Source organism: Physeter macrocephalus, chromosome 16 (assembly GCF_002837175.3).
Source record: "Physeter macrocephalus isolate SW-GA chromosome 16, ASM283717v5, whole genome shotgun sequence".
Lineage (NCBI taxonomy): Eukaryota > Metazoa > Chordata > Mammalia > Artiodactyla > Physeteridae > Physeter > Physeter macrocephalus.
The window spans coordinates 46,449,287-46,468,196 of NC_041229.1; the positions used below are offsets into that span (position 1 = coordinate 46,449,287).

The 18,910-nt window shown below is 44.5% G+C and overlaps 1 protein-coding gene across 2 annotated transcripts in view; it reads left to right on the forward strand.

Moving 5' to 3' along the window:
- The first annotated feature begins 18,203 nt into the window (after positions 1–18,203).
- The window catches only part of ME3 (malic enzyme 3), a 199,181-nt gene continuing 198,474 nt past the window's right edge, over positions 18,204–18,910 (forward strand). Inside the window, exons 1-2 of one of the 2 annotated variants that reach the window (XM_028500996.2) lie at positions 18,204–18,283; positions 18,661–18,858. In XM_028500996.2, the coding sequence (XP_028356797.1) occupies positions 18,676–18,858 (183 nt within the window). In that variant the 5' untranslated portion in view covers positions 18,204–18,283; positions 18,661–18,675. Of the gene's footprint in view, positions 18,334–18,660; positions 18,859–18,910 lie in introns of both variants that reach the window. The other variant, XM_007124907.3, reaches the window with a different exon arrangement.

The window sequence follows — 18,910 nt, forward strand, 5'->3', positions numbered from 1 at the left end:
CCGGGTTCGCGCCCCGGTCTGGGAGGATCCCGCGTGCCGCGGAGCGGCTGGGCCCGTGAGCCATGGCCGCTGAGCCTGCGCGTCCGGAGCCTGTGCTCCGCAACGGGAGAGGCCACAGCAGAGGAAGGCCCGCATACCACAAAAAAAAAAAAAAAAAAAATTTTTTTTTAAAACACTTTTTAAAAATTTATTATTTATTTTTGGTTACATTGGGTCTTTGTTGCTGTGTGCGGGCTTTCTCTAGTTGCGGCGAGCCGGGGCTGCTCTTCGTTGCGGTGCGCAGGCTTCTCACTGCGGTGGCTTCTCTTGTTGCGGAGCACGGGCTCTAGGCGCACGGGCTTCAGTAGTTGTGGCTCGCGGGCTCTAGAGCACAGGCTCAGTAGTTGTGGCGCATGGGCTTAGTTGCTCCGCGGCATGTGGGATCTTCCTGGACCAGGGCTCGAACCCGCGTCCCCTGCACTGGCAGGCGGGTTTCCAATCACTGCACCACCAGGGAAGCCCTATTAAAATTTTTAATGTAGATATATTTTAAACTGGCATTTCCACTTCTAGGGTTTTTGTCATTCAGTGATAAAAGCATGAGAATATGATAATGCAGTTTATAATATAAATAATGAAAAATCTCCTAGTCACTCATTAATGGTATAGAATGGAGTAATAAATTATATCCAACCTTACTAGGGACTACTGTGCAACTATGAAAGGAAAAATATAGGTCTATATATGTTGTCTGGGGAATTTTATATGATATATAGTTAAGCAAGTCACAGAGCAATATTTATGGTGTGATCCCATTAACAGGAATGACCTGCATGGACTACAAACTCAGATATGCAAAAAATATATAATTGTCTTTATTTTTCTGTGACTGAGCCTAAGTTCTATCTTAAGTCTATATTCTACCTGATGAGATGATGAAAACTGAATCACACTCAATGTAGGATTTCTACCCCCTCCTCTTCTTTATTTTTTCCCTGTGGGTTTAAGGAGATCCATGCCTTAAAGTATGTGATTTAGGCAGGCACAGGACAATGGTCCTTGGTCATTTGCTACTGTGTCCTTCCCTCAAGACTACCAGGTCCCTTGGGTCTGCCAGCAACTAGTGCCACCTCCACACTGATTGCAGCACAAGGGAAAACGTTCTGCTGCTCTCAAAGGAACATGGACGGGCGTACAGACTCTGTGCGTGTGCCACAGGCCTATGCTACGTTGCTTTCCCTTTGAGGCATTTACTCATTCCAGAGCAGTGAGATGTGAAAAGATATGAGCAGAAAACAAGCAGAAAGCAGCAGCTGAGCAGAGCCTTTACAGTCTTAGGGAGACAGCTTTCAAAAATTAGCATTTAAGTTTATCATGTGCTATAGACTGAACGTTTGTATCCCCCCAAAATTCATATGTTGATACCCTAATCCCCTATGTGAGGCATTTGGAGCTGGCGCTTTGGGGCAGTAATTAGGACATGAAGGTGGAGGTTTCGTGATGGGATCAGTGCCCTTATAAGAAGAGACATGAGAGAGTTTGCTCTCTCTCTCTCTGCCATGAGAGGTTTCAATGAGAAGATGGCCATCTGTAAACCAGGAAGCGGGCCTTCACCCTTCTGGCACCCTGATCTTGGACTTCCAGACTCCAGAACTGTGAGAAACAAATGTTTGTTGTTTAAGCCACCCAGTCTATGGTATATTTGTTATAGCAGCCCGAACTGACTAAGACACCAAAGCATGCAGCACTTGAGAGGCCAAGAACCTCTCAGGAAGGAAAGTGCAGAGAAGTGAGTCCTTGAGGCATTTACCAAGTCCTGAGTGGTCCCCAAGCAGAAAGCAGTTGATAGGAGGCTGAGAAGCCTAGATGAGCTTGCCCTAGTGGCTGACTACTTGAAAGACAAAAATTAAAGTTCAAGGCCCTCTAAGGAAGAGGGACACAAACAGATACTCCAGATCTTCAGCTGGGGCTCCAAAGGGCTGGACTCTAGACACAGGGGTGAACTAGAAACAGCACAGCTCTTTTTAAGAAGATGAAATTAGGAATTTGTTGTTTTTCTTTCTTTTAGACTCTTAGCCCAAGAATTTGTATGTTTTCTGTTGTGGTCAAAATTCACCTTGAGGGCTTCCCTGGTGGCGCAGTGGTTGCGCGTCCGCCTGCCGATGCAGGGGAACCGGGTTCGCGCCCCGGTCTGGGAGGATCCCACATGCCGCGGAGCGGCTGGGCCCGTGAGCCATGGCCGCTGAGCCTGCGCGTCCGGAGCCTGTGCTCCGCAACGGGAGAGGCCACAACAGAGGGAGGCCCGCATACCACAAAAAAAAAAAAAAAAAAAAAAAAAAAATTCACCTTGAAAGCGTTCTTCTAGGTCTGTTGTTTAGACTGTATAGACAAGAACCATATTCATTTGATTCTCTTTTCATTTCTGTTGTAATGACTTTACCCTGTGGATAACCAGTGTCAAAGGCGAGTTTGAACAGAAGAAGGGCACCAGGTTTAAAGAAGAAAAATTGATTGCACAAAAATATGTTTTTATATAAAAATATATAAATATATAAATCTCAATATAAATTATATTGAGACAATAAAACCTACTATGCAAAGCTGTTGGTAGACTAGAGATAATGAATATGAATTGCCTAGCACACAGTAGGGCTGCAATACGTTATACCCTTATAATTTCTTCTTTAAAGGTTATTTCTATGAGACTATAGTTAAGAAGTGTTCCTTCCAAGCTCGGCCAAGTGTGTGTTTGGATACACAGGACACTATAATTGACTCTAAGCTTTTCCCTTTAATAGCTCCTATTTGACATTTTGGATAGTCAGCTATGATCAATGTTTTTCTGGAACCAGAACCTTTGAAGTTACAGCAATGTTGAATACAACTGAAATTTGGTAATAGAATCAGAGAGGCTTAGAATAAGAGTTCCTCATTCTCACTTTAGCCTCCCTGGAACCTTAGCGCTTTTAGACAGTAAGCTGAAGTTTTAAGAGCTATTTTCAGAATTAAATAAAGCTTTGCAGAAAGAGCAAGCTTGCCACACCAGCTACAATAAAAGGTCAACTTCCTTCAGGCTGCAATATTACCACCCCTGCATTAATGCTGCTTAGCTCAAGCTCACCAGTAGCTTTGATCGCTTGTTGATGACATCATTGGAATTTCTAGGATGCAATCAATCAGTGCGTGACATGCCTTTACAGCCACATATTTGGTGATTTCAGTAGTCCAATGGAGCACATCCCGTACGGGCATGACCCTGGACACAAGTATAGTGCAACAGCTGGAGTTAGGCCACTAACTGCTGAGTTAACTTCTCCCTCATTATTATAATTAGTGCCACAACCATGACAGTGACTCATGTGATTATGCAATTCATAATACTAAATTAAAATGACATTATTGATAGTTACACAATAACTGCCCAAACAAAAAGCACTGATTGAATAGATGGATTTTTTCTTAATAAAAATTGTTTACTTGGGAGATGCACCTTTTCAGAAGGGGGCATTCATAGAAGGGAGAAAGGAGGTCTTTGGGGATCAAGATTTGGGAAATCACCCGCTTAAAGTGCAGACTGTGACCTTGAGTGGTGGGAGTTCAGAGAGGAAAGATGTACTAAGCAAAGCTTGGAGACTTATGAACCAGGCCTTTCAAAATATCTGTGATTTAGACATTGATGAGTAAAAAGTGTTCCAGGAGGAGGGAACTGCTTGAATAAAAGCGAGAAGGCCCTTCAAAGTGCAAGGTGAGAGAGAGAGCACTTCTAGAGCAATCCAGAGCCGTAATCCTCAATCAGCCAGTAAGAGAGACCAGCATCAATGCATCCCTGATATTCCTGCCTCAGAGGAGGAACTCCACAACGTTTTCCAGTATACACTTTTCTGACGAATCTAAATTGCTAATTATTAATGCCAAAGCAAGTAAAAGAGTATATCTATTTCCTATTCTGCATCTTATGCCTATTTGTATGACAGCTACTATCAATACTCGGGGTGTTAATAATGTAAGCTATACCTACAACAAAACCAATAAAAAGAAACAAAAATAATTTACAGCTTGTTTATATATCATTTCTTTTTCTACATCGCACACATTTGTTAGCTATTAAACACTCTGTCACCAAAGCACTGATGTGTATATTTGCTCCAAGAAATAAACAAGCTGTACTCCCATTGTGATTGATAAACTGGGGTTAAATATATCCAGTGTTAAGATTTGGTTTTAGTCCTAAGCTTTAGTTTCTTCCTAAGCTTTTTTTTTTTTTTTTTTTTGCTGTACGCGGGCCTCTCACTGTTGTGGCCTCTCCCGTTGCGGGGCACAGGCTCCAGACGCGCAGGCTCAGCGGCCATGGCCCACGGGCCCAGCCGCTCCGTGGCATGTGGGATCTTCCTGGAACGGGGCACGAACCCGAGTCCCCTGAATCGGCAGGCAGACTCTCAACCACTGCACCACCAGGGAAGCCCTTCCTAAGGTTTTATAATATTCTAAAAACCAAGTAACTGTTTTAATCTTGTAAAGAGGACACCGTTTCCTATGATTTTTAAGCATAGAAAACATGCACTGCATTCCATTGTGGCAACCAAGGAAGTTGAGTCATTTTATGCTCATCTTTCCTGTTTCACTGATTTTGGCATTTGGGTGGTTTTGGCTTGTTGGGACTCGCCACGTACTGGCCCTAAGAGTCAGACAGGATCATGAACAAATCTGCTTCAGGCTCCCCAAGGAACCAAGACTGCCTGGAAAAGGCTCTGCGGGACAGGATCCCAGGCACTGTCAGGACGTCCAGGGCAGAGGCAGCCGGGAATTTTCATATGTCTGCGTGATGTTTCACTACTGACAAAAATGAGTCAAGATGATCCATGCTTGGCATGGGTTATTGAATGAAATTGCAGTGAGCCATATGCATAGGACAGCTTATTCCAAGTCATTATTTCCTATACTGAATAATCCATTTTATTGCCCTGGTATCATGATCTAGTATTAATGAATGAAACCCAAGTTAGATAATAGCATCCACTTTCTTCCTAATGATTAATAAATTAAAACCCGCTAGGGTGACATCTCTGTACAATAGAGACCCAGACAGGGTAGTTACAGAACTGTGGCTTTCTAGTTCAGGTGTGTCATCTAATTAGGGAGCATTCTTTGTTTTGGCTAAAATTCTGTATCAGAGTGATGGTATCTGGTCCATGAGCTACATGCTAGATGCCTGTGCTCCAGAGTTGCTTCATCTCTGAACTCTGTATTACCCTCTTCTCTTGTCAGTTCTTTCTCTTACTAAATTCTGTCTGCCCTCCAACCGCTTTCCCATCCTCAACCTCAACTATCACTTAAGGTAAAGACAAGGAGAATAGGTTGATTATACCAAAACTCAGAGAATAGTGGTAACTGGACAACTGATATTTCCAGTTAACTCAGGATTAAATGGATCCTTGTGGGTTTTCACATTTTATTGAAATGAATTCAACCACCGTTTTTGTTTTTGCCTTAACATTTTTGAAAGTCATTAAACTGAACATGAATTCTAACTTTGCAGACCAGTAACTATTGAGGTAGAAGTAGGAGGATATTGGGCAGAATGTGATTGAGTCCAGGCTTACCATGTAATTTTTTCCTTACTGACTTTGATATTTTCTTATTTTGTCGGTGTTTCTCTTTCTCTAAGAAGTCCAGGACTGCAAAAATAACTAAATGAAAGCTTCTGAGTGTTGACCTTATAGCTGACTGAATACTAGAACAGTGGTCTCCACTGGCTTACCACAGAGCTCTACCCTGTCCCAAAGTTCCTGTTAATGCAATCCCAGAACGCCAGTTAGCCAATGTGTGCATATGATGCAAAACGATGAGTGAAACCTAACACATGAGTAACAAAGTCAACATCACAAAGATTGCAACAAGCTGAAAACAGCTGAAATAAATAAAATTACAGTTAAAAGCCATGAAAGAACAGAGAGGTACTTAGGTTAGAAATGTCTGCAATGTCCAAAAAACCAATTGTTCAAGTAGACAGTTGCCTTTTTAGCTGTTCATTTGACCTTGAGGTTTCCATTAATAACAACTCAGTCTAGCCAGCATTGTGGCAAAGCTCTTACAAATTTCAAGTGATATGAGGCTGCATTATTAGAATTTTGATGGATGGGGTAGGTACTTTCCTGATCAGTCCGTATCTGGAGTTGGTGGTCAGGTAGGTGGGTAAGAAATCTGCTAATAAGAGAACTGCTTGTTCTCATTCTTCCTGCTTCAGTGATTGATGTTTAGTACAATGTTATAGTTTGGGTTTCCATGGATATTTGTCCCAAACAAATAGTCTCTTCTTAATATGATGGTTACTGAGAACATATATTAGCACACTCTACCTCTAAATTTTACTTTTCTTATTAAAAAAAAACCTCAGAGACCTTATAATAGAAAAGCATAAACTATTTTTTAATTAATTTTTATTGGAGTATAGTTGCTTAACAGTGCTGTGCTAGCCCCTTTCGTGCAGCAAGTGAACCAGCCACATGTATACATATATCCACTCCCTTCCAGATTTCCCTCCCATCTAGGTCACCACAGAGCTCTGAGTTCCCTGTGCTATACAGTAGGTTCTCATTAGTCATCTATTTTATACATAGTAGTGTATATATTGTCAATCCCAATCTCCCAATTCATCTCACCTCCCCTTCCCCCCTTCATAACCATAAATTTGTTCTCTACATCTGTGACTCTATTTCTGCTTTGCTAAAAAGTTCATCTTTACCATTTTTTCTAGATTCCACATATAAGTGATATTTTACGATATTTGTTTTTCTGACTTAACTTCACTCTGTATGACAATCTTTAGGTCCATCCATACCTCTGCAAATGGCACTGTTTTGTTCCTTTGTATAGCTGAGTAATATTCCATTGCATATATGTACCACATCTTTTTTATCCATTCCTCTGTCAATGGACATTTGAGTTAGAAAAGCATAAACTATTAACTAATATTAGTGTAACCACTTTATTGAATATGCTGATTTCAGTGAAGTACAACAGGAAACACCCATTTTATCCCTTCCCATCAGGGCCTTTGGTTCTATTTGGTCAGGTCCCCTTTTCATGACCCTTGAGAAAGTCTCAGACAGATCTCAACACTTCAAAGTTACCTTGAAGTAATGAAAGTTTAGTAAGGTACAATTTAAAATTTCAACCTCATGTTCACTTCAAGGATTCTTCTCCCAGCTTGGGCCTATTTCACATGCAGTGGGAAATCTCTGGGGAAGAAAAAGGTATATATAGTCTATTCTTCCCTCCTCTTCCCCCTCACCTTGAAATTTCTGGTCTCTACCTGGTTGGAGGAGGAAAGGGGGACAAAGAATGTAGTGAGTTGAATTGTTACCTCAAAGATGATATGTCCATGTCCTGATCCCCAGATCCTGTGGTTATGAACTTATTTGGAAGAGGGATCTTTGCAGATATAATTAAGTTAAAGATCTTAAGATGAGATTATCCTGGGTTATCCAAGTGGGTTCTAAATCCAATGACATGTCCTTATCAGAAACACAGAGAGAGAAGAGGAAGAGGCAGTGTGACCGTAAAGTCAGATAAGAGTGATGCAGCCACAAGCCAAGGAACACCTGGAACCATCTGAAGCTGGAAGGGTCAAGGAATGGATTGTCCCCTTAGAACCTTTGGAGGGAACCCAGCCCTGCTGACACCTTCATTTCAGACTTCTGGCCTCCAGAACTGTGAGAGAATACACTCCTATTGTTTTAAGCCAATATAGTAATGTATTATGGCAGCCCTATGAAACTAATACAAGGAGCAAAAGCCTTTATATTAAGAGTGTATTCTTTGTAGTTCTCTCATGGTTGCTGAAGCCCTCTGTGCGGCAAGTGTCCTAAAGCTGACTGTGTCATTAGACACAAGAGCAAGTTTTCTTGGATGCCCTTATGGGAACCTGACTTAGGTGAAGAGCTCCCTGGCTGACCTCCCACGACTTTCTGCACAGTTCCTGACCAGGGTGGTAAACCTTACAGCCTCTTACAGCTACAGTCCCCTCCCTTGAACAGGTCACCCTCAGGGGTGTTGTACCCTCAAATGACTCAGGCCCAGCTACTTTTTGTTGTATCTCTTTGGCCTTCAAGAATCTCCACTCATCCTGGTCAGTGTGAAGAGTGGAGATCACCACACCATGCAGCTGGTCTCTCTCCTCTCCCACCATCACTGACTGCTTTGGTCAGCCTCTGGCTACAGAATTTCCCACCTCCCGGGGCCACAGCTCAGGCTCTCTCATGAGCCACCGAGACGGGCTGCTCAGTAAGCCTCTAGCCAGAGACTGAGATGCTAGCCCGCCCTCTTAGAGCAGCACTCATCTCCAGGTGTGGTCCCCTGGGAGGCTTCTTTCTTTGTCTACCAACAACAAGAAAGGAGCCCTGGGCTCTCATCTTCTGCCAATGGGGGTGATAGCTGGAGGATCCATTTGGATCCTTAGAGCACTCCTGGAGGCCATGTCTAATGGTTCCTTGGTTTCTTTACAGAATGAGGGGTACCACCTATTGCCCTTAGGTTGGGGCTTTAGCTGAAATCCTGACATAATAAGAAAAATCCCATTCAATATCCTGTTGTACAATATATAGGACAGTAAGCAAGATTTAAGAAATGTAAACATATTGTTCCAATTTGATATCTTCTCCACTAATTCTCATCTATTATCAATCAATTATTATTCTATCCAGGATTTTCATTTTTTTGGCTTAGTTAGAGCTAGTTGGAACTTGTGATTAGATCAAACATCCCTGACTTAGAGTCTGTTAATTGCCATGAATTTTCTCTCTGTGATAGCTCCAGTGCTCAGCATGTGATTATGTATCAATCCAGTCTCTTACTTTCTTCTTATAAAGGAGAAATTTTCTTTCTGAAACATGAGGCTTGATAAAAGCTGAAAAATAAGGCTGCTGAATGTGATCATTCTTTTTCATCATAAGGAATGGTCTTCTTCCACAAAGGAGAGGGTTTTCTCCGTTTCATTAGAAATCCCTCTGCAGGGATGCTAAGTGTCTTCTCACATCCAGAAAGCTCTTCGCAGAGAGCAAAGTTTCTATTCTTGGCACCATCACTGATTTATTATAAAACCTAGATGATCTCTAAGGTCCCTTCCAATGTGAGAATTATGTAATTTCATGTACTCTGTAATTACCAGGAGTTTTAGAAAGCTCCCAGCTCCACTTTGATAATTCTCCTGACTTGTAAAGAAATTCAAATTCCTCCCTTCATTTCTGTCACACATCTTGTTAAAGCAAATATTTTTAAGGACATGTGGCAGGGCATCTCGACTGGGTGAGAGCTTGGATTTGGAGGCAGTTCTGTTCAATTTACACAGCTCCTATTGGAGGTCAGTCCTCTGTATGCTCCAGGCAGACAAAGTCTTAAATGTGACAGGATGCTCGGGACATTTAAATCACTGTCTGGTCACATTGCTGATTTGCATGTGGCCTTGGAGTCTCATGAAGAAAAACTTGAGCCTAATTACAACTGATTGATATATGTGTGTATTAAACCAGGTGGACCTACTGAAGCTTGAATATAGATAGGGAAAATGCCTTTCCTCCAGAAAAACTTAAACAGTTTCCAGGATAGGCTGGCCAGGAGGAAGCAGAGGTTCAGAGTACATATGAGGTTGTCCTGGAATCCACTTTGTCCCATCTCCCCCCAGGACCATATGTGCGCTCTGAGAAGGGGAGAGATGTAATGACCAAATCTGTCGAGGTCCAGGGATCTGCACTCTTCCAAGGGAGTGGTAAATCTGAAAGAATCATGTTGAGAGGTGTCCTAGACCTTCATCTCAACCTTCCCCTGCCACCACCAAGACAGCTAGACTCTAGAAGACTCTCCAGCAGAAGAGAAAAAGTGGGGAACCCCAGAAAGGCAGAGACAGGTAGAAATAGCAGTTTCAAGCAGTACCAGCCAAGAAAGCAGCTTCAGAAGTTACAGTGGTCAGTTTCACTCGCCAGGGATCTGAGCAGAGTTGCAGCAGTGCTGGGGACTGGAACAGATGGCCACAGCCCAGTGAGCAGGAGGGAAGCAGCAGAGCCACGGGTGTAATTCAAATGATAAAACCTGCCTCTCTGCTGGGCAGAATCCTAGATATGCACAAAGTTGGAGTGAGCTGAGGCCTTGGCATTTGATAGGTGGAGGGACATAGATCTAGCAAACTAAAGGCTAGTGGTGCAAGTGACCTTACCTGCAACGTGAGATGGGGGAGCCCAGGGGACATTCAACATACATTTAAATGGTATCTAAAAGGTTTATACTGTGTGTGTGTGTGTGTGTGTGTGTGTGTGTGTGCGTGTGTGTGTGTGTGTGTGTGCGAGGGCAATTGCGCGCGCGCTAAAACTCACTGAACATTCAGCCTGTATCTAAAAGGTTTATACTGTGTGTGTGTGTGTGTGTGTGTGTGTGTGTGTGTGTGTGTGTGTGTGTGTGCGTGCGTGCGCATGCGCGCGCGCGCGTGTGTATTTTCTATGATAATTAAAATACAGCTAAAACTCACTGAACATTCAGCCTCTACTCTGGGCATTACCCACCTTGGAGATATACCAATATTTCACACTGATTCTTTGAAAGCTGGATCTTTGAAAATTTAGTCAAGTGCAATTTAACCAATGCTTATTTAGCAATTATGATATACCCAGAATTGTTCTGTGGGAATACAGAGGAAGCATTGAAATAGCAATAATTACTATTTATTGCAGATTTACTGTGTACCAGGTATTTAATCCTCACAACCATTTTATGAGTTAAATACTGTTACTATCATCCTCATTTTATAGATAAGAAAATTGAGGTTCAGAAAGATCTAGTAAATCTCCCAAGATCACACAGCTAGTGAGTATCCAAACCCAGACGTATCTGCCTCCAAAGAGAAAGCTCTCAGCTACTATACAAAGAAGTTGAAATTTATATTGGCAAAAATCTGAGACAACAGCCTGAAACGGTGACCATGGTTTCTATCCCTTATTTTACTGTGCAAATTAAAGTGTTAAATAACATGTTGATGGAGCTCAAATCTCAAAGCCTGCTTTGAAACAGCAGGGTCAAGCCTGCAAAATCATAAAACGAAGTGGAGCTAATTCTGATGCCTGAAAAGCAAAAAGGTGTCTCTCCCGGTCCATATCACTTGGATGCTGCTGGATCAGTCTCCACTTGTACCTTTTGTAAGCCAGTCTTTTAGATTTGAAACCAAGCCTCAAATTCAAGCTGAGGAGAACTAAATCCGCCTGCTCTGAGAAGCTCGCATTTTCCTGATAATGAGTGGCCTGAGGGGAATAATTGGTATGACCTGGAGGGAGAAACACTGACCTTTTGGTCAGAATCCACGTTTGGTTTCACAGCCCAGTGAATGCTTGCTCTGTGGGCTGCCTGATGACACAGATAACATCCAGTGCAATAATAAACCATACAAGGTTGAAGCTCTAACCTGTGAATCCACAAAGGAAACAAATTACATCTCTTCGGGGAAAGGCTCAGTGAATTCGGCAGGGGGATTTAAGGCTGAATAAGAGCTGAGGGGAGGGGTAGTGGTTAAATCTTGTGAGAAGGGAAAACAAAAGCCAACTGAAGCGATAAGGAGCTGAAGAGAACCTTATCACTGTTCACTAGGAATTGACTAGGCTTGTCAATCTCACTAATTATGTACATAAAGAAAACATACTTGAAAAACACTGAAAGCAAAAATAACCCAAACTCTAGTGAGATCCTTACAATTCCTCCAGAAAGCTGACGATTTTTGTCCCACTGAGAAATAAGACTGCCGACAGGGAAAACCATTCCCCCCCGCCCATTATGGAAGTATGTCCGGACTGTTGCAAAGTCAACGAGGAAGCAGGAGGCTATGCTCATTACAGTTTAACAAGCTCAGAGCCGAAGATGCGAAGGAGCTGAGCTGGTGAATTGGGGGTCAGCGGGTGCAGGGGATGCTGAATGGGCCAGATGGGCGAATCACACCGTGGACAAAGAGCCCGCCCCTCACCCCGCTGAGCCACCGCCCTGACCTCCGAACAAACACCCAGGGCACAAATTTGTTCCCCTTTATCAGCTGCTTAGCCTAGCAGCTGCTGCCATGAATTTCTGTTTCCACATCTTGCCTTTTTCAAACAGTTGCCTTTTTGTCTAACTTTTTTTTTTAAACATCTTTATTGGAGTATAATTGCTTTACAATGGTGTGTTAGTTTCTGCTGTATAACAAAGTGAATCAGCTATACATATACATATATTCCCATATCTCCTCCCTCTTGCGTCTTTGTCTAACTTTTGTGTGAGGTCGAGGGGCTGGGAGCAGAAGGGAAGGATGGCCTGGTGGCTGTCAGAGGACTGAGTGATTGAATAGAGTGTTTCAAGAGGGGCAGAAAATAGATTTTTAAAAACAACCTCTGGGAAACCCAGAGGCCTAGAGAATACACAAGAAGTGCTGGTTATTCGTTCTCTCCCTGGTCACCCTGATCAAGAACATTTTCCTCTTGGCATTCTTGCTGCGGGATGGAAGCAGGGGCATGTATGAAATGGATTATAAATTGTTTGTGCCTAAACCAGCCATGAAAATAAAGGTTGGCTGTAGGTCATTCCAGGAAGGGAAGCGAGCCTGTTCAGGATTAGTGCAGAACTAGATGAGAATCAGGCAAGGAGTCTGATGAGAAAAAAATGCAGTATGTTATATCCTTCTATCTGGAAGCAATTATGTTTGGTACAACAACTGCTTGAACAGAAGGCTGAATGAGTTTATAAATAATGATTTCAAAGTGTTTTGTGATAACAGTATGCAGCCATAACTGGATCTGGCAGCCACCTCTATTAGAAATGTGGTTAGTTCAAAGATATTCTTCTCTTGTTAAAATTAGCTATCACAAAATTATGGCACTGCCACAGAGGAATAGAGAAATAGAATGCAATGCAACAGAAAAATAAGAAACATGTTTTCTTCTGCTACCCAACAAAATTACTCTTTCATTTCTCCTTGTGACTTTTTCAGAATGTCAGAGGACTGTTTATTCCCATTTAAGGGACAGGGGGAGGGTGGCAGGGAGGTGGAGAGAGGGATAAGAAGAGAAGGAGAATCAGTTACCCTGGAAACAGCTCCAAAGGAGGGAGTCAGAGGGCTCAGATGCAGAGGCTCTGTGGTCCCTCTATGCCACGCTGTCCTTCCCTATTCAGGTGTATCAAATTCAGTTCCATGGGCATTTATTGTACCCACCCTTGTGCTAGTTGTCATGTAGGATGCAACGGTGAGAGTAACGATGAGGGTGATGGATTGGAGATCAGATGATCACTGTCCATTTAGTGTTTGCCCACACCAGGCCAGGCTAAGCATTTCCCAAATGTAAGCCCTTCATGTCCCGGTCACCACCATGGCCTCTGGAATCTGGGTTTAAATCCTGACCCACTTCAGTGAGTTATTTGACCTCTCCAGGTCTTATGTCCTCATCTGTAAAATGGAGATAATAATTGTACCAGTCAAGAAAACTGTAGTAGGTGTAGCTCAACAGAAAGAATTTAATCGAAAGAACTGGTTTCACAGGTGTTAGAGGACTGAATGAGAAGGAAGGGCAACCACAGAGAGTAACTGTAGGAAGCAGCTCCCATTTCTAAGGCTGGAGAAAAGGGAAGAGGCTGGCACCATTAGAAGCTGGACACATGGAGGAAGTGACCCACTGCTGAGTTTTCAGCAGCCTGGTGAGGCTGGTTCTAGAGCTTGGAAGAGGCTGGGACCAATGGTTAATGGTGGGTGAAAGGCTGTGGCTGGAGGGAATACTGAAAGGAAATAATGGCAAGCAAACCGAAAGGAGGACATCTCCCCTCTCCAGCCTCAGTCTCCCCCTACTGCCCCCTATTGACAGGAATTAATAGAAAACCTGCTGCTCCCAAAGAACTGGTTTGCAGAGTACCAACTCCAGCCATAAACCAGAGTGTAGAAAGGTAGATCCGGAGGCGAGGTAGGTAGCTTACTAACTAGCTCAGTATTTCATAGAAACACAAAAAGAGTATTACTCATATTATTAACTATTAACTATTAAGTGAGTTAATGTTTATAAACTCCTAGAACCATGCCTGGCATGTGGTAGATGCATTACAATGAGCTTTAAAAAAAACAGATGACTACATTGCTCCACCAAAAACCAATGTGGGAAATAATATTAGAATACCAGTTTTTAATCCAGGAAAATGATACGGTTTAAAGAGGTCGCATAAAATGCCCAAGGTCACACAAGCTGGTCACTGGTGAAGTCAGGACTATGTGAATGAAAAGCTGTTGCTTTTACTTCTGTGAGCCTCCTTTGAGGCTCAGAGAAAAAGGGCACATAAATAAATCACTTCCCAGTGAGAGGGACTATAAAAGTGCAAGAGGAGAGGTACAGATAGAGTTTGGGGAGCACGTGGGAGAGAGGCGAGCTGCTGCAGGTTGAGGAATCTGAGAAGACTTGCCGGAGGATGTGGTGTTTGAGTGAAGCTGAAGGGCAGGGCTTCAACTGGCAGGTGCTGGGAGCAGTAGAAACTGCTTGAGCAGAGGCCCAGAATGCAGGGCATGTGTGTGGAGTGGCAAGTGTGAGGACAGGGGGGAAGTAAATGTTCCTCACCAACTTCTTTCGGTGTAAACAGCAGAGTCGAGGTGTCTCCAAATATTCCTAGCAGCAATGTGAATTAAAGAGTTCACCACGGAACATATGTATATGTATAACTGATTCACTCCAACTTCTTTCGGTGTAAACAGCAGAGTCGAGGTGTCTCCAAATATTCCTAGCAGCAATGTGAATTAAAGAGTTCACCACGGAACATATGTATAACTGATTCACTTTGTTGTAAAGCAGAAACTAACACACCATTGTAAAGCAATTATACTCCAATAAAGATGTTAAAAAAAGTTCACCACATTCATAACATGTTGCGTAGAATATTATACATTTGTGAAGCAATGGGATTAGCTGAAAAAATAATTATTTTAATGCACCTCCAGTTTTAAAAACGCATAGGGAGGCTCATTAAAATCTCCTTACAAGAGACGAGTGGTCTTGTTTCAAGGCAGTCAACTGAACTAAAACCCTAATTTGAAGCTGCTTGCCTGCCCTTTTACCAATGTACCAAACTTGGTTTCAACAAGTCCACTTTTTAGAAGGGTATGCACACATTTGATTTACACCAGTTTTATTTAGTGCAACAAACTGAGGGCATGCTTGGTGCCAGGTACTGTCCCAGTTACTGGAGATGCAAAGAATTGTAGATGGTGGCTCCGGTCCTCAAGGAACTCAATCTAGTAGTGCAACAGATACATGTGCAAATCTCTGCAATCAGAATGAAAGAGCAAAGGTATTAAATGCAAGGGGAATATGGGAACTCTGGCCAGGGAGGATGGAAATGGAATTCCTTTCCTGCCACCCCAGGAAGCAGCATTACAACCATAGCAGAAGTCAGTAAATGGGATGCGAAGGCAGAGAGACCAAGACAAATCATGGAGACTCATCAGTTCTATCTAGTGCTGGACCAGACCACAGGGCTGGCCTGCTAAGGAAGTCAGAGTAGTATGGAGCTGAAGAAGTTCTGAAACGGTTCCGTGGCTCTGAACCTGGCCTCTGTAATCCTATGTTGAGGTCTAAAAGTAAGGAATGTGCCAGGAAACCAGAGATGGAAACCACACATGCCAATAATAATAGTTAACAGTTTCTGAGCATCCACTCCACACCAAGCACTTTCATATAAAATGAGTATTATATCCAGACTGGTAGTTACTAGTCGCCAGGAATCATTCTCCCCTTCCTCCTTTTAGTAGTAGACTCCCCTACTGAGCTTTAGCAGAGGGTATATATGCCTTTCCTGCTAGAGAAAATATTTCCAGGCTTCCTTGTAGCTGCTGTGACTGGGTGACAGGTTTCACCAGCAGAACGTGAGTAGGTGTAATGTGTGCCACTTCCGCATCATTTCCCTAAAGGAGTGACCTCCACTTCCTCTTCTCCCTTTCCACCGGCTGGGATGCTGTTGTGGTGGTATCCGTGCTTCCGTGGAGAGAAGACCAACACCCTGGAGAAAGAACCTGGGTCTGTAGAACAGAGCAGCCCTCTCCTCTTGTCACTGCCTTCCGCTGTTACACCTGGTGAACCTGCCTTTAGCACCTTTCCTTAACTTGGCCAAAGATCAAACACATGCGAAAGGAAAACAATATTGTTAGATTTACATCTGGGTTAAGAGAATATAGGCCACAGGTGAGAGAATCTTAGACGTAAGCTGTATGTGCTCTAGTGAATAGATTGTATAAAAATTATATTGGCTTATTTGGGAACCTTTGATTACATCCTGGTTTCTAGTTAAGTTTCAAATGACTGAGGTTACCTATTAAATGTGCTCCAGGTGGGACAATGGTCCTTGTATCGAGGAAAGGCAGACTATTCAAAAGTTCTGGACGATTTGTTATGTTTCAGGTACCAAAGATGGAAGCACACACATACATACACACAGGCACACACAGTCTACCCTCAAGATGTTTGTCGACTGGTAGGAAGTTTGGCAGATATAAAAGCAGTGTTGCGAGGAAAAGTATCAGTTAATACTCTTGGTTGTAAGCAACCAAAAATCTGACTCAAACTGGTTTAAGAAAAAAAAAGGATCATTTATGTGTTTATATAAGTGTACAGTCCAAGAGTAAACCAGACTTCAGGCATTTAAACCCTACTGAACTGGAATCTTTGTGGCAGGGGCCTGGACATCTGTATCTTGGTCCCCCACCCATCCCCCCACCAGGTAATTTCAATTCTGTTTTGGAAAGTAATGTTTTATATAGATAATTGAGCTGCGTATTGGAGATTGGACTGGAAAGGGGAGAGAGTGAAGGAGGAGATGATTGTTTCTGAGGGAGAGGAGAGAATCCTGAATCCAGGCAGGGGCAGCCCCGAGTGCTACAGTACCTGCTTTGTACTTAGAACAAAGCCAGAGTGCACATTCTGAAGGCTGCTTCCACGGGAGGTTTGAAGGGGAATGAGTAGAGGACCATGTCATTTGTCCAGCAGTGTGAGGGTTCACAATCCTTATGAAAGTGGCTGTCACTTCCGTTCCTTCACCCAAATACTATTTACTGTGCAACTATGTACCAGGCACCGAGCTAGAAGTGAGGATACAGGTTTATAGGCAAAGAGCCGCTTACATTCTAGGGGAAGACAGACAATAAACAATTAGAAAAATGAGCTAACTACTGGCTGTGTTAAGTTTTAAGAATGGAAAAAAATCCTTCACTACTTAGTCCCTAGTGGAGGCTGACATTGAATGGAGTGGAGGAGAGGCCTTCGAGTTGACAACTCAGTGGAGACTTGAGAGCATGAGCATTCCAAACAGAGGCAATAGCAAGTGCAAAGGCCCTGAGGTGAGAGGGAATTGGATGGGGTGGAAACACAGGAAGGAGCAAGTGTGGCCAGAGCTCAGTGAGAGGGAGACTGGAGTGGGGTGAGCCTGAAGAAGTTGGCAGCAGCCAGGCTACAGGATAACCTGTGGGCACCAAAAAGAGTCTGGATTTTATTCCACACACAATGAAATGTTCGTGTTAAAAGGAATTTCCTGGCTACTGTGTGGAAAAAGGGTAAAATTAAATTCAGGGCTAGATGGACTCCAGGGTTCTTGCCTGGTCCCAACAATTCATGTCAGGCTCCGTGGGGTCCCCAGGAGGCTGCTTAGTAACTGGGGACCCTATATCAGCGATATCTGATAGAACTTTCTGCAAAGATGGAAATGTTCCATACTTGCGCTATCCAGTCCCAAAGCTACTATGTGCAAGTGGCTCTTGAGCACGTGATATGTGGCTAGTGTGACTGAGGAACTAGAGTTTAAATACTATACCATTCAAAGTAATTTGTTTAAAGGTATGGAGCCACGTGTGGCTAATGGCTGTTGTACTCGACAGCACAACGCAACACAACACAGCGCTGGGTGCCTGAGGGTTTCTACTCGTTATCCGGAAGCCAGGGCCTTCTCTAAATGGTGGGACTGTAAGAGGGTACGTCGATTCCCTAAATGCTAAGCCCCCTCTGTGCGTACGGCTTGTCAAGACGGACAGGCTCAGGGAGTATCCTACGCTTCATTTTGTCACCGTGGAGGTACGTGCACACGGCTCCTCGCGCGCCCTCAGGGGAGACCCCGCACTGCGAACAAAGGTTTCCGGACCGCTCTTTCCGGAACGCACCAGCCGCGCGCTCTCGCGGCCGCCGGCGCGGTCCAGCCATTGGCAGGAGAGGTATAACGGCCCCGCAGCGTCTCGCCCCGCCTGCCCCGCAGCCCGGCCGCGTAGACATCAGCTCCGGGCGCAGCACAGGTGGGCTGGGGAAGCAGGGGACCTAGGCGAGCCACCGAGCGGGGTTGGAGGTTCGGGGGCCCCTCGGCGCGCAGTCGCCTCTTCTCCTCTTCGGGGATGGGGGCGTGGGTGGCGCGGGCTGTGGCCCGCACCGGATCCGCTTCCTGAGCTTGCTTTCGCTTTGCCGGGGGCTTGGCGAGGCCTGTGCACCTTAAGCGAGGAGAGAGAGCCGCGCAGGTGGCCGCGCGGGAGGGGAGGGGGAGCTGGCGCCTTAAACCCTGCGGGACCCCTGCCCTCTCCCGGAGCACGCGTCCCTGGCACTGGCTCGGTGCCCCGCGGCGCGCGTGGGTCCTGGCTGGCCGGAAGGCGCCCCTGACCTTGGTGTCTCCCCGTGCCAGGTCTGCGCAAGGGCCATGGGCGCCGCGCTGGGCAGGGGCGCGCGGCTGGCTCTCCTACCCGGCCGGGCCTGCAGCGCCGTCCGGCACTGGGAACCCCCCGCGCCCGCCCGAGGCTGCCACTCCAAGGCCGGCCCGGCGCGCCCGGTGCCCCTGAAGAAGCGCGGATACGATGTCACCAGGAACCCGCATCTCAACAAGGTAAAGGTCCGGAAGGGTAGGACGGCCCAAGCCACTGTTCTGCGGCCCGCGG